Below are 16,633 nucleotides of genomic sequence, written 5' to 3'. Positions count from 1 at the left end.
ATTAGGGTCGTTAAGCAAAGACTATCTGTATTCCTGTATTTAGAAATAGTAAAAGTGATCGGTTTTACAATGACAAAATCATGTCCTCTTCCTTTAAAAAATATTTAGACTAAAAAATTTAAGTATGCTGGCTTTGGAATAATTTCTGTTCTAAAACTTGCTTCTTTTTTAAAATACTGTTTCTAAATGCATGGCTGCTGTATGGTTGACTAGAGTGCTGACCTGAAAATTGAAATAACACTATTGTGAAAGCTAACCTTAATTTAGAGTGTAGTCATATTTTAAAATAACCGTGCTCTTATCAGAGCTGAAGGCAGAAGTTAAATTTCCTATTCAGACTTGAAGTAGTGATGTGTAAAAGTCATTCTCATCCTTATGTGTAAATTGCATCAAGAAAAGTTTAATGTGCTCTTTCAATATAAGCATTTACTTTTATTATACTTTTTTTCTATTCTATTTAGAAAATCAAGTTTCAATTTTAGATTACTTCTGTCCAGGGAATAATTTCTAAATGCAGAAATCAAGTAATACCTCTCTTTTAATTTAGTAGCAGTATGGCAATCATATAAATTTCAGAATTTTACTAAAATGCAGATAAACTGCCATGGAGTATACTGCTTTCATACACAGCCATACTGGCTGGGGAATTCTGGGAGTTGAAGTTCATGCATCTTAAAGTTGCCAAGGTTGAAAAACACTGAGCTAAAGGAATGATCAGAGATCTTCAGCTATGAGTTGACACATTGCCATGGGTAGCTATGGAATTAGTAACGTTCTTTTTTATTTGTAATTTTTATTAAAGATTTTCACAGAAGTAAAAGTTTGTACATTTTAGCAATCCCATGTTCATCATTTGTACACAATTTAATTTCAAATTCCATTTTGTGTTTTTCAATTCCAATTATTTTTTTCTTTAACCACTGAAAACAATCCCTCTGCAGTCAATTGTTCTTTTGATTTCATTTTAAGTTCCCCTTGTTCTTGTACTAACCAATCTTGATATGTTAACCATTTTTCTTAGCTCACTGTGTCTTTTCTATAAAATGCTTCTTGTGCTGAAACCAATAAAGGCATTTTTGGGCACAGCCTGGGTTTATATCTATTCCATATTCTCAGTATGGCACTCCTAACATAATTATTTTTAAAGTGTACATTAACCTTAACTTTGTTGCACCATAAAAAGCCATGCCATCCAAACCTCGGGGAATGTCTTATTCTAACATACTTTTATTTCTCAACATCACCCACTCTTTCATCCAAAGCAAACAGCAGGCTGCAAAATACAATTTGAAATCAGGAAATCCTAATCCTCCTCTTTCCTTTGTATCTTTGAGAATTTTATATTTAACCCTTGGTTTCTTCCCTTGCCATACAAATCTAGATATATCTTTTTTGCCATTGCTTAAATGGTGCATGATTTGTCAAGACAGGTATTGTTTGAAATAAAAAGATCTTTCTAGGTAATACATTCATTTTTATCACAGAAATTCTCCCCAATAGTGATAATTGTAACTTTTCCTATCTTAACATGTCATTCTTAATTTCATTCCATACCTTAACATAAATATTTTGAAATACCATATAATTCATATTAGTCTTGGTAATACCCAGATATTTTACTTCTCAGTCTGAAAACCAATTTTTGCAATCAATTCTTTTTGATCATCCATCTTCATATTTTTGTTAACAACTTCATTTTTTTATTGTTAACTTTAAATCCAGCTAATGCACCAAATTCCTTTAATTTTTCCATTAATATCTCTATTCCTTCCATAGGATTTTCCAAAAATAAAACCAAATCATCTGCAAATGCCCTTAGATTATATGCTTGTTTTTTAACCTTCATCCAACAATTCTCTTATCATGTCTTATATCTCTATTCAAAACTTCAAGAGCTAGAATGAGTAACAGCAGTGAAAGCGGGCATCCTTTTCTTGTCTCTTTCTGTATATCACAGGGTTTTGTCAGTTCCCCATTAATTATAACATGTGCCTTTTGTGAAGTATGTATCAATTTTACCCATTTAATAAAGTTTTCTCCAAAGTCCATATCTTCTAGGATTTTAAAGTCCACTTCAAATTATCAAATGCTTTTTCCACATCGTGGAAGATCAGCACGGCTTGTTTTTCATTATGTTGCTCCAAATATTCTAATATATTAAGAATATATTAGAATATTGTCTCTTAATTGTCTTTTGGTTAAAGAGCCACATTGTTCTTCATGAATAAAATCTTGCAAGACACTTTTCATCCTTTCAGCTAAGATCATCGTAAATAGCTTATAATCATTATTCAGTAAAGATATTGGTCAATAATATTTTGCTAAAGTCAGATCCTGACCTTCTTTTAGGATTAGTGCTATGTTTGCATCTATCCAGCTGTCCAGTATCCTTCCATTATCTAGAATAGAATCCATCATTTTTTTAAGAGGTTGTAACAATTCATCTTCAAAGTATTTGTAATAGGAAGCTGGCAGTCCATCTGGACCAGATGCTTTCCCTATTTTAGTCTTTTTATAGCCTCTTCACCAGGTTCCTCTGGAATAGCTCTCAGTCTCAAACAAAATTCTTTCTTTCTTAATCCGGTAGTGCCACATTATCTAAATCTTTTTCCATCTCTCGATTTATTATTTCTGTTTTATTTTCCAAAATTTCCATTTTGTCTTTAATTTGTTTAACCTCTCCACTCATTTGTATTACAGATTCTTCAACTTTTTAATTCATCTTTTCTTCCATATTTGCAAATGTTTTCTCCATTCTCCCTTCCAGTGAAACCAGATCTTTCTTAACAGATTCTGTCACTGATGCTGTAACATTCCCCAATTCTTCAAACATCCTTTGTAAAATCTCTGGCATAATCCCTTCTTCTGTTGTTCGCTCTGTTAATTTGCTCCTCTCCCTTCTGTGATTTTTGTACTTTCATGGTAGTAGCCATGTCTCTTCTTTGATTTCTAATCCAGAAAGGAGAAATAAAAGAGAGGCTTTTTTTTTTCTTTTTTCTCTGTAACCTTAATTCTTTGGTCCCATTCAGCATTTCATAGTTCTATAGTCACACAATCTTTCGCAACTTTCCCTTATCCCTTTGTTTAACTAAACCAACCAATCATCCTTTTTAGCAAGTTTAAACAGTCCTAATTCCCACAGAGCTTTGTATTATTTATTTAATTCAAAAGTACTTTAAAGTAAACAGTATTCCAAATTCAGCTGTCCCCTTAATCCATTTTAAATTTTTAACATTGAAACTCTTGGCAAGCTTTTTGCTTTTAATTGTTCTTTTTTTTAATCCTTGTAATTGTTTCTTTCCTTTTTCCTTTAATCTGGGTCAAAGGATCACTCACCAGCTAGTTTAGTTGCTCTGCTGCCCAGAAGTTCTTTTTTAAAATTGTTATAACCTGAACATGCACCAGAAAGTGAATATTAGGCAAACCCAGTGTCCTTAAACAGGCTCCACATGAGGCTGTGAGCTTGGTATTTCTTTCTTGGCTCCTGGCGCTCTACTCACGAGGCTTCCGTGGGGTCCCTCCAGTTCCTGCGAGTTTCCTTGCAAGTACCTGCCTTCCAGAGCATAAGTTGGTGATCTCCTGGCTTCTCCTTGTCCAGAGGATCTGTGCTGGCCTAGGCTTGCCACCTGGTCATCGGTCTCTACTGTTCAGAGACATGTTAGTCTGTCACCTTCTCCACCTGGAAGCCACAAGAATTAGTATCTTTCAAGGTAACTTTTTAATTCTTTCAAAGCAGCCAGCATTTCTGTGCAATTTTGTCTTTCCACTAAGCAAACTGAGAGAAAAGTATATAAAGCTTATAAACATAAGTGTGCTTTCTCTCCCTCTCATATAATCTGATATAGAGAACATATATCAGAATATTTATGAAAATGAAATGGTTCACTAGCATGATCCTAAGTTTCTTTCACAAGAACATATAAAGCCTTGGTAACAGTGCAGTTATTATAAGGATTTCTGACTTGACTTAATCAAATACTTAGAAAATATATCTGTGAAAATGTCACATTAAGGTCAGAAACAGTCCATTTCAAATGATTCCCACTGAGTTTAATTTAAAATCAAATTAAATGTGACATTCATGTTGTTTGGCCTTGGATAGTTAGTTGTGTAATGTTGTTTTATTTTTATCAAGCTGCTTCTGTATCGTGAGACTGAATTTGTAGTGGAGTGGAGAAAACTAATATTGTGCCCTTGCTGCAGTCCCAGTTCTACTGAACATTCTCATATTTCCTGCTCATACTGGGAATAAAGCTCCAGTTGATGCCAAAGGGAACTTTTCTTCTATTGCGAACAACAGATGTGAGTGCTTTATTTAAGACTGGGATGACAATGAAGCAGAGATTTAAAACTTTCTTCTATCCACTTCCCCATCTGGCTCCTTCCCTAGATTTATTTATTTATTTTAAATCATGCACATGCATACATCACACACACTAGTAAACACACAAGCCAAGCTACACAAATAAGCTTGGATCTTAAATTTAGCAAGTCTTGTGTGAGCAAGGTGAAGTTATGTTATATGGAGAAATCTAAGGTGACCAATTTGTTGCAGTTTTTAAAAAAATATATTTTGTTTCCATATAAAATGTTACATGAGCCAAAGACTCACTTTCTTAGTCAGATGCAGAAGGAGTCTTTTGTTAAGGCTGTGTTGCACTTCCTTTTAAAATATTTAATTAAAAGTGATAGTCAACTCAATAGAAACCATTTTTTTAAACTGAAAAAAATGTTATGTATATGCATTTTAAAGAAATGCTCATGCTGTTATTCTGCAGAAGTTGGCTTTATACCTATGACCTTGATCCTAGAATGTCACTGCTCTGTTGCCCTAAAGCCAGGATGGGAACTCTTTTGATATTTTGAACATACACTTAATGGTAGCTAAGACACAGTGGCACTGCTGGTTAAACCGCTGAGCTGCTGAGCTTGCCAATCAGAAGGTCGGCAGTTCGAATTCGCGTGATGGGGTGAGCTCCAGTTGCTAGTCCCAGCTCCTGCCAACCTAGCAGTTCGAACATGCAAATGTGAGTAGATTAATAGGTACCGCTTTGGCGGGCAGGTAACGGCGTTCCATTTAATCATGCCAGCCACATGACCATGGAAGTGTCTACGGACAAACGCCGGCTCTTCGTCTTTGAAACGGAGATGAGCACCACCCCCTAGAGTCGGACATGACTGGACTTAATGTCAAGGGAAACCTTTACCTTTACTAAGAGCTACAGTGGGCAGGGTGACAATGCAAATTGAGTAGAGTCAGGATTTCGTGTTGTGGATAAATGACTACATTCAGTGGCTTTCATCTGCTGAGATCTTCTCTTGCCATGTTGGATAATTATTTGCAATTAAAAATATACAATACTGCTAACTATCATTTTGCTGTATCAGACATAGAAGAATCATTTTCCAAAATGGGTCAGTATGATGTTTTAACCTGTGAATGAATGCAATGGCCAACTCCTTTTATATGGTCTTCCTCATTGCGATTCAGATCTAAACTCCTCTCTGTGCTAATTCCACAAACACTTACCAGAACAGTGCTTCATCTGGTTCCTCCCTGAGGATAAGAAAGACTAAGCAACTGCAGTATAATTGATGTCCAAAGCCTTCTGTTTTCATTATGTTCTTCTAAATCAGTTGGGTTCCAATATTGAGAATTCTCAGCTAGCAAGACAATAACTGGCTGAAAAAATCTATGAGTTGCTTTTCCAAAGCGACTGGAGGATTCCCCATTGGGAATGACTGCTTTAGTGGGAATATTGTCAAATTCCCACATGCTGATGCTTGTTCCTTCTGGTCAGTTTCATAAAATACATGGACCATATATTGTAGCTGCATATGGATTTATTTGATTGTGCACCTAAAAATATATTGCACAAGTGTACTGCAATTTCTTCCAATATATGAATCCTAATCCATTTTCCATTCTGGTATGGTAAACATTTTCTTTCCTTTTAAAAAACTCTCTATGCTCCCTAAAGCTGTAAGAGGGAGGTCTACTGCTGTGTCCTTGTTCTTGAAGGACAGCATGTTCATGGTGCAGTAAAGTTGTATCCTTGGAACTAAAATAGAATACCAATGTAAAGCAGGCATTGCTAAGTATAAAATGTTTATACTCATTGTGTCTTCACATTTTTCTGACTCTTTTCTCTAAATAAATACTAGTAACAACTTTTAATGAGAGAGGGCAAAGAAGCTGAGAAAAATAGGATCATCCATGTACAAGTGTTCTGGTTACATACACCCACACCCACATAAATACATTCATTTACCAAATACTGTGATTTAGAAGAAAGGCAAAACTGAAATACTTTGGCCACATAATGAGAAGACAGGACACCCTGGAGAAGATGCTGATGGAAGGCAAAAGGAAGAGAGGCCGACCAAGGGCAAGGTGGATGGATGATATTCTAGAGGTGACGGACTCGTCCCTGGGGGAGCTGGGGGTGTTGACGACCAACAGGAAGCTCTGGCGTGGCCTGGTCCATGAAGTCACGAGCCGGAAGCGACTGAACGAATAAACAACAACAATGATTTAGAATGATTTATTTCTTTATTCTTGATCCTAGCGATATTCTTTCAATGTATGATTCACAGAGGTTGCCTCTCAAGATAAAAGCATCAGTATTTGTCAGTGGAACATTTCTTGAACAAAATGTAAAGAGAGTGAGAGATCTTTATGCAGGTTTTGTTTGTTTGTTTGTTTGTTTTGTGCCTTCAAATCAGTTCACTCATGATGAGCACATGAACACGTCCCTGGAGTTTTCTTGGCAACAATTTTTGGAAGTGGTTTGCCATTGCCTTCTTCCTAGAGCTTAGAGAGAGTGACTGACCCAAAGTCACCCAACTGGCTTCATGCCTAAAGCAGGACTAGAACTAATGGCCTCCCAGTTCATTTAACCACTACACCAAACTGGCAGTCTTTATACAGTTTCAAGTATCACAGTGTATAATCAACTTCAGAGTAAAGGGTGTGGTGACTAAAATATAAACCTGCTTATTTTTCTTTTTACTCGTTTTTCAAGCTCTTACACTTCATCCTCAAAAAACCTAATCTCCCTAGAATAATTAATAAACTCTTGATAGATTATAATGAAATCATGGCTTTGGTTTCATGATGTATTTAATTTTTGAAGATCTACAAATTATTCAGTCATTTTTGAAATATTAAACAGCTCTAATACGTAAATGGCAAGGATGGGAATGGGGCTAAGCTGAGCCAGTGTCTTCTTGCGAATCTCAATATAATACAGTAGTTAAGAATTTGGCATAGGACTGGGGAAATCCATGTTCAAGTCTACCCTTAGCAATGGAAGCTCAGTGGTTGATTTTGAGCCAGTCACTCTCTCTCAGCCCAGCCTACCTCGCAGGACAACTTTTGAGGGATGCTCCCACATAAGCTGTCTTAGAGGAAGGATAGGATTTAAATCTAACAAATAATAAAAGTACTTCTTATAATTTCAAAAACCAGCTTGTTTGACACGAAGTATTGTCTCTAATAAAGTGTTTTTCCCCCTCTTTTCTCTCCTCCCTGTCCTTTCTGGCTATTAGTCTGAAGTGTCCTGGATACCCAACAAACACTATTCTGGCATATATGGACTGATGAAGCTGGTTCTCACAAAGACACTCCCCGCCAATCTTGAACGAGTCATTGTCCTTGATACAGACATTACCTTTGCTACAGATATTGCTGAGCTTTGGGCTGTCTTTCACAAGTTCAGAGGTACTGTAATGCCTTTCTTTCTCATTATTTTTGTTAATATCTGGGGTTTATAAAGTTCTTTGGAGTTTGGGGTGTCTGTACCCCTGCCTGCTGTTATTTCCTTCTTTCAGATTGCTATTAATTTACATTGCCACAGTTAATTAGATAACCTCTGGGGATGTAGTTCTACAAGCAGTGTCTCCACTGAGGAACAGCATAAATAGGAATGTATGTATATTTAGCATGACGTGCTGTTCTTACTATTACATGTAAGATTGCAGCGAACCATTATAACAGCATAGCTGATGGCTGAGGTAGGAGGATCAATTCAAAAGTGGATGTAAGGACAAGAAATGCAACAACAGAATCAGAATGGCAAGATGAAATCAAAATACTGAATATAGTTCCAGCATTGTCTTGCATAGCAAGTGAGAAGTAAGTGTAATGCAGTACCTTGCTGGAAACTCATCACAGACAAATATTACTGAAGTAAAATCTAAAAATATAATAGCAGATTTTTCCATATCTTCCCCACCTTCCTATAGCCCCATGGATGTTCTCAACCTCTTTTCTGGGAAGTTAGAAGGCTTTCTGGAATAGATTTTGCAGGAGGTGTATGGAGAATTCCTCTCACAAAAAAGCCACCTTTTCCCTTCATTCATTCTCATAAAGTAAGAAACTGTTTTGGATAGAATGAGCAAGGATGTTTATTGGAATAGATATAGTCAATTGCTACTTATTACTTTTATTAAGAAGCTGGTGGTAAAAATATCCCACCAAACTGTTCCAGTGAAGCTGTCCATGTACTTATATACATTTGGCCAAAGAGGAAATGTCTTTTAAGGAATCAGATGAAATGAACTCATACCAAACTGATGAAAGGGTTATCTCATTTATCTCCATTTACAAACATCACATTGTTAGGTGCATCTCATCTTCCTCTTGTTTTTTTTAAATAAAAATAATTTACTAAATTTATATGCCACCTGAATCCCAGTGACTCTAGGCAGTTTACTATTGTTAAAACATTTAAAAAACAAAGAATACAGAAAACATAGAAACAGCACAAGACAAAGGGACAAGGATGGCAGAGGGGAACAGGAAGGGAGGGAGGGAGGGAGGGAGGGAGGGAGGAAGGAAGGAAGGAAGGAAGGAAGGAAGGAAGGAAGGAAGGAAGGAAGGAAGGGGCATCAGTCATCTTCTCCAAAGGTCTGGGAGAAGAGCCAGGTCTTTAAGACCTTTGAAATTCCTGTAGGTTGGGAGCCGTCCAAATTTTGGGCGGAACCCAAAAATCCCTATCTTGCTTCTAGAATAGAAACATTTATTCCTTGAACATGATTGGAAGGAATCTGTCTTTAGTGAGTAGTTTAGAATTCTTCAGTCCTACTCCTGGATTTTCATTAGAAAATCTTAGTGCAGTTTAGAGAAAATGTCACCTTAAAACACAAGGATGGTAATACTGTCATTAAAGATAGTTCCTTCTCTGCAGGAACTTGACTCTCTAATTCCTCCATTACTGAGGGCTATTTTATATCACTGACTTTCTTACTAGAATCATTCAGTCACCCAGCTGTTGGCAACAATTGTCTAGTGCAAGCCTTATCTGGTTTGATACTGCTTGAATTGTGAGAAGGATTTTCACAGTAGGTCATGCAAGGAGAAATAGAGCTGTCTACCTAGAAGAAGAGGCAATCTGTTTGTCCTGGTCGCACCATACCTCAGGATTCTTGTAAAATATTTTAAAATAAATTTAACTGCTTTCTATTATTTGAACTAAGAATTATGAATGTTTTACTCAAGAATGTTGATTATGGAACTAAAGTTAGCTTCAAGCTGCTACCCTGTACCTGGCTGCAGTGGAGATGTTTGAAGAATTAATTGTAAAATTATGAAAAAAAAATGAGCTGGTCTGTATTTCCTGAACTATTGTGCAGACTGGAATTTAACCCAGTTCAGTACTTTTTTCAAACAATCTAGCAAACTGCACCACTCTATATACAACACAGTTCACTTCAACTGTATCAAAATATGCATCTTAATATTAATATCTTAATAACCTTTCTGTTAAATCACTTGCATGTTGTTCTAAAAAGAGATCTACAACTCACCCTGTAAACAAGACAAATTAATGATGGTGGCAGTTTCAAGATTTGGCTCAAAGAATATTTTAGGATCTTTTCTTAAGGTTAGATGAGAAGTATTTGCAAAAGTAGAAATTCTACTGTTACCTCTTTTCTATGTGTATATTTATTTTATATTTAGTGAACTAGTCACTAAAATTTCCAAGTGCCATTGTAGAGCATAATTTGTACTGAGATCTTGCAAACTGCTATTCCATCAATATCATTAGTTTTAACAAGGAGAATACTACCCAATGATGGGTAAATATTTAACTTACTGTTGCTCACTTTTTGGTCTGAGGGTTAGAATTAGAATATCAATTACTTTATGATATCATAATAAGACTGTTTCTCTAAAATAGGTTTTTTTAATCTATAAAACAGTGTAGTCTTTTAATTTATGTGGTGCTATGCTTATGTGGAAACAGAAGCCAAAATAAGTTTTCCTTGTTTTATTTCAAGATGTGATTTTGAGGAATAGGTGTTATTTTTGAAGTATAGGTGTTATTTTTCAGGAACATATGTTTTATATTGTCTCTGGGAAGGTCACTGCACAGTAAGATCCAATATGTGCTTTAGATAAGCTGTAGTTGAACAAGGATAAATTCCTTCAACAGATAGGGCAAACCATACAATTAACAGGTCAGGGACATTTCTTTGTGCTGGACTGATTTACATGGACCATCCATATTTCTGTTCCTCTGAGCCATTGTACAAAAGTCTAGTTAATCATTCCCAATTCTCTACTGGCAACTGACATATAGAACCCTTGCTTCTATATGTCTTGACAGACAGGAATTTTTATGTTAGAGCAGCATCCTAGAAACTTATGAGGGAAAGGAACTATTATAGAGGGCAAGGGCAGAAGAGGTAGCTTTAATTCTTGTTCTACAATTTTAAAAATAGATGGGAGGAATATCACATACATACCACACAACAGGCCTGCTGCCAGTTGACTAATTTGATATACGTATGTGAACAATTGATTTAAAACATTTGATCCCATTTTTCAACTGGGCACTCAAAAAAGCTTTATATGGAGATAAGTATTTTATACTGATAGACATTAATTATTGTTTTAATACTTTATGTACCTCCTCACTGAAACATCAATGTATTTTTGAACAGTACTATTTTCTCTGTATATTGCTTAGAACTTCAGAATTAGCACAAGTTCTTAAAACAAAAGCCCTACATTTAAAAGCATACAAATAAAAATAGGTGGTTGACCAAGAGCATGTTAATGAGAAGTCACAAAAGTTATACCATGAAAACTAAATGAGCATCTATAGAAAAGTAATTCCATAGTTGTAGGTGCTTGAAAACTGTATCTTACATAATTACACAGTTACATAATAATATGCTGGTCTAAAATGCTATCTTGATTGGAGAGCATCCCAGGTAATCTTCTCCTAAAATTATATATTTATAGTTTTTTTTCCAAATCACTAAAAAGCTATTGCAGATGGAAGGGTCTTCCAAGTGCTTCCAGAAGATGCCCAGCATAAAAATGAGTTTCCTTAAGGAGATATGGTCAGAGATAAGGTGAATAAATGTCTACATCCTTTCATCAATCTCACTGAAGGATCTGTGTTCAAAACCTTTTATTTATAAGTGCACAAGAGTATCTCTGTTGAAATAAACTAGAAAAGCAGGGGGAGGAAAAACAGCAATTTAAGTAACTTCAGATCCATGCTAAGTGGTGGTTTCATGTGCAACACACCAGCTTGACAAATGAGGATGGCCAAATGAATGTAGGCAGTCCTGACTCCAGCAAGCAATCTTGTACAATGTATTCTCAAGCAGCTGTTAGTTACATTCATATTCTACATTATCAGTATCTGGTAAATATATTGCAGATGTATATCTTTTTGTTGAAACTGCTTGCTATTCAAGAGTTTCTCCTCTCCTTTCCATTTTTTTTTTTTTTTTGAAGTGGTTTTAAAAACACCCACACAGCTAGGCAAAAGGTAAGTTTTGTTTTGTCTTGCTTGGATATCCACAGGCTACTAAACCTGTTTGCTTTGCGTCAACAGCTCAAACAGGAAGAAAAATATGTTTTGACATCATAAATACCAGAAAAGTTTACCAATGTTTTGGGTGCAGGCTTGTGTGTCCACAGCCAAGGATTGGCACATAATCAGTTTAGAACTTTAAATCCTTAAGATTGCAGCATATAAGAACATACGAATATTGCTCTTCAGAGAGTCCAAAACAACAATTGCAATATGTGCGGCTTTGCAGCCTATTGGAATGAGTGTGTGTGTGTGTGTGTGTGTGTGTGCACACCTTCAAGTCATTGTTGACTTCTGGCAATTGCCTGGACAAATCCTTGAAGTTTTCTTGGCACGGCTTTTTGGAAGTGGTTTGCCATTGCCTCCTTCCTAGGGCTGAGAGAGAATGACTGACCCAAGGTCACCCAGCTGGCTTTGTGCCTAAGACAGGACTAGAACTCACGGTCTCCTGGTTTCTGGCCTGCTGTCTTAACCACTACACCAGGCTGGCTCCTATTAGAATGAGTAAGACTATTAAAAAAAGCCTCCATAGCAGATTTGCTAATATTCTTATAGGGAACAATTCCTGTATGACAGCTGCCATGAAACCACCTTTTTGTCTTGGAAGATAAATCAATCTCTGTAAAAAGGATCATAATCTTTCACAGGGAGTTTGATACCAATTCTGTTAATGGCCAAAATGTACAACTGTTTCCACCTGGAAGAAAGTTCCAATAGGTTTAGATCTATCAGAACGCAAGTAATGGGATCAGAATTTGTGTAGGTAGAAAGGGAAAAACTCAAGAACATGTTGAGTATGAATACAAGTTCAGATATTTCACTTGGAATTGAAAAACTATTTATTTATTTATTCATTCATTCATTTAGTTATTGTTTTTTTATTTATGAGATTTAGAGGCTGCTCAACTCTAAAATGACTCTGGGTAGCTTACATCAAATAAGAACAATAAGGAAAACAATAAAAACAACAAGAAATCTCATGCATCCTTACAACCACACTCCTTCTAACAAAAAGCTCACCAACAGAGCTCCACAAATACCCTGCCCCAAAAGCCTGGGAGAACAGCCAGGTTTTTAAAGCCTTCCAGAACATCATCAGAGTAGGAGCAACATGGATTTCTGGGGGGATATGATTCTAGAGGGCAGACACTGTGACAGAGAAGGGGAGATGCAAAGCTCATCGTGTGTGGGACATAGCCATGATCCTGCTAGTACATACATTAAACTACATATATACGTGTGAGTTTATATTTTCCTCAGTAAAGATATTTACAAATCATCATCATCATCATCATCTTGAAGGACAGCAAAGAAGATGCACTGAAGCTAGTATACTATGAAGGCTTACTGAATACTAAAGAGACCAAACTGGCCTACAAGAAAGACCAAATGAAAAATAGAAAGGAAACATGGCAAGGCAAAGTATTACATGGCCAGTACACACACACACACAAAACTACCAGGCAAAGCAGATAACAACACGACCTGGCAATGGCTAAGAGCAGGAAAGTTGAAGAAAAAGACAAAGGGGCTAATTCTGGCTGCACAAGACCAAACCTTAAGAACAAATGCATACAAAGCCAGAACTGAGAAGACAGCAACAGACAGCAAATGCTGTCTCTGCAAAGAAGCTGAAGAAACAGTGGACCTCCTAGTTAGCTACTGCAAGAAGATTGCACAGACTGACTACAAACAACATGACAAAGTAGCAGCAATGGGGCATTGAAATATCTGCAAGAAATACCATTTACCTACAAGCAAGAACTGGTGGGACCATGAAACAAAGTAATAGAAAATGAAGAAGCTAAAGTGCTCTGGGACTTTAGAATTCAAACAGACAAGCATCTGCCACACAACACCCCCGACTTAACAATTGTTGATGAGAAAGACAAAAAAGTCTGGATAGTGGACATTCCAATACCTGGAGACAGCAGAAGAGAAGAGAAGAGAAAGAACTGGAGAAAACCACAAAATACAAAGACCTGCAAATAGAAGTAGAATGACTGCGGCAAAAGAAAGCAAAGGTAGTACCAATAGTAACAGGCGCCTTGGGTGCAATCCCAAAACATCTGGAGCACCACTTGAACACCACTGGCATTGACAAAATCACCATCATTCAATTGCAAAAGGCAGCTTTACTTGGAACAGCTTACATCCTGCGACAGTACCTTTAATATTATTAAACAACATCTGCCTATCCCGGGTCCTTGGGAAGAATTCAATAAGTTAACAAAAATGCCAAATCTAGTCTAAACATCTGGCTGACTGTGTGACCAACAACAATAATAATATACAATAATAATAGTGCTTGTATTCATATGAGAGCCAGTTTGGTGTAGTGGTTAAGGCATCAGGCTAGAAATCAGGAGACCATGAATTCTAGTCCCACCTTAGGTACTGTACAAAGCCAGCTGGGTGACCTTGGGCCAGTCTCTTTCAGCCCTAAGGAGTCAATGGCAAACCATTCTTGTACTCTCGCAAAAAAACTGCAGGGACTTGTCCAGGCATTCACTAGAAGTCAAAAACTGACTCAAAGGCACACACACATTCTGGTGTAAGCTTTCACAACTAGTATCTGTTGGGCAGTGTTGGGCTTCAGGATTTAGTGACTAGACAACAGATTTCTAGACAACAGATTTCCTGACATTTTGCTGGCAACTGTGGCTGGCATCTTCAGAGGCAAGGTGGTGTGTAGCCATGTTTCTATTTAGGGTGAATAGCCTAAATCATTTGATCAAGCTATATTAAAAGTATTTGAAAATCACATCTAAAGGAAAGAAATCAAGAGGATTTTGGAAAGATACATTTACAGTGTATTTTTTCAGAACCACTGAATGATAATAAATTTATGGGTGGTTTCTTAAAAGTAGAACTGGAATACTTTGGGTCTTCTAAACCAGATTTAAATTTAAATGTAATTATAACTTTAAATTGATTTAGTAATTTAAAAATAGCGATAACAGTGAAATGTTAGAAACAATCAAAACATCCATGGCATTTTAGAAGACAATAAAAAAGTGAAGCTTACAGATGGTTTTTGAAATGTCAGTAGTCCTTGGGGAATTAAAAGATATACAGCTCACTAAGATAAAAGCCTCATGGAAAAAAAGGCTGCCATAATTAGGGAGACACACAATCCTAACAACTAACCTGACCACCTCATTCTAATTCAAATAAAATTCCCAGCACCTTTTCAAGGCTTCCTATGTAGAATCCATGTAAACTTGTTAGAATGTGATTGGTTCCTTAGTAGAAAGCTCCTGAAAATAATAATTCAGGAACAGATTTTGGAAGTTGTCAGCATGTTTTACTATTCAGGACCTTAAGTACCAGGATGTTATCTGAAAATAACTTTGGACATCTTTCTCAACTCTTTAGCAGCACTTCACTCATTATTTTACTGATCTGCATTCTAGAGTAGGGGATACAGAGAACAACTTCAGCAAGTCCTGCTAAATTCCTGATGGCATGTCCATGCCGCTTTCTTGTCATTAGTGCAAAACAACTTTGCCATTGCTTATTCTGGCATTATTTATATATTTGTTTCTTTGCTTGTTTGTCTGTTTAGTTGACTTCCTGATTTAGTCTACATCTCTGTGATTTCCAGGTTTGACCTTGCTATCTTTTCAAAGTTACACAAGCTTGGTTAAATGCTACTACCTGTAGAGACTATGTAGGGGATAGAGAGGCTGACTCAATTCCCCACCCTTGCAGCAGGAAGTGGTGATGCAGCTGCTGCAGTACTTAGGTCTTAAAATGATCTCTCCTCTCTCTGAGCGTGGCACTTCACCTTTCGGTTAGTCTAAATGGACTATATCTCTTGAACTGTGCCCTGATTTTGCATGATTAATCATATGTATTTTGATTCAGCAAGTTGTTGTTCAGGTAAACAACTGGAAATTCTTTTCCTTCTGAGGAATTTCAGCATATTTACTGTTTTCTCAAACAAATAATTTTGGAACAGACTTACAATATGCAAATGAATTTATCTTTCCTTCTGAGGATACTTAAAAATAACTTGACTAGAATTTAGTAATTTAATGTATAAATAGTTTCGAACCAAAGCAACCCATTTGTGTATTAGATTTCATTATTTCGGAAATATGTCCAATAGTATCATATCTGCTTTCCTATAACGTAAAATCAGTCAAAAACAGGTTGTGCTTGATTGTAAATGATTCACTGCTCCTGTTTAAGTATTCTAACTTTCAGTGAGAATGCAATCATTTTTTAGGAAAATTGCTAAAAGGCACAGATGGATACCATCAAAGATTTTAATTGGTTATTTAAATCACAGTTAAGACTAGTGATTTGAATACAATTCACCTTAGTTTTGACAATATAAAACTCATTTTCTTCCAGAAGCTGTTCTAAGTACTTGCAGATGTTGGAAAATTGACTGTGTTTCCACATGAGGCCTTCCAAAGCTGATTTAACTTTTGATTTTAAAAGGAATACATAGGACAACATGCTGTTAGATTTTAGAAACAGATTTTCATATTAACTGTAAAAGAGAACAGCACTATGACTACTGGGTAAACTGGCCATGAAACTGTTTTGTGTACTTTACAAAGCTAATATCTTTCACAAGTGAATACAATTTTTGAACTGCTGAGCTTGCCGATTGGAAGGTCGGCAGTTCGAATCTGTGTGATGGGGTGAGCTTCCGTTGCTAGTCCCAGCTCCTGCCAACCTAGCAGTTCGAAGAGATGCAAATGTGAGTAGATTAATAGGTACCGCTTCGGCAGGCAGGTAAACGGCGTTCCGTTTAGTCATGCCGGCCACATGACCACGGA

At 36.5% G+C, this 16,633-nt stretch overlaps 1 protein-coding gene across 2 annotated transcripts in view; it reads left to right on the top strand.

Annotated features, from left to right (window-relative positions):
- LARGE1 (LARGE xylosyl- and glucuronyltransferase 1) overlaps window positions 1-16,633 on the top strand; it is a 258,945-nt gene that overhangs the window by 101,758 nt on the left and 140,554 nt on the right. For both annotated transcript variants that reach the window (XM_063309515.1, XM_063309514.1), the window contains exon 5: window positions 7,552-7,723. In XM_063309515.1, the coding sequence (XP_063165585.1) occupies window positions 7,552-7,723 (172 nt within the window). The remainder of the gene's footprint in view (window positions 1-7,551; window positions 7,724-16,633) is intronic.

This window comes from Candoia aspera, chromosome 7 (genome assembly GCF_035149785.1).
Source record: "Candoia aspera isolate rCanAsp1 chromosome 7, rCanAsp1.hap2, whole genome shotgun sequence".
NCBI classification, from domain to species: Eukaryota; Metazoa; Chordata; class Lepidosauria; order Squamata; family Boidae; genus Candoia; species Candoia aspera.
The sequence above is the reverse complement of the archived record's forward strand: the minus strand, read 5'-3'. Positions and strand labels throughout refer to the sequence as shown.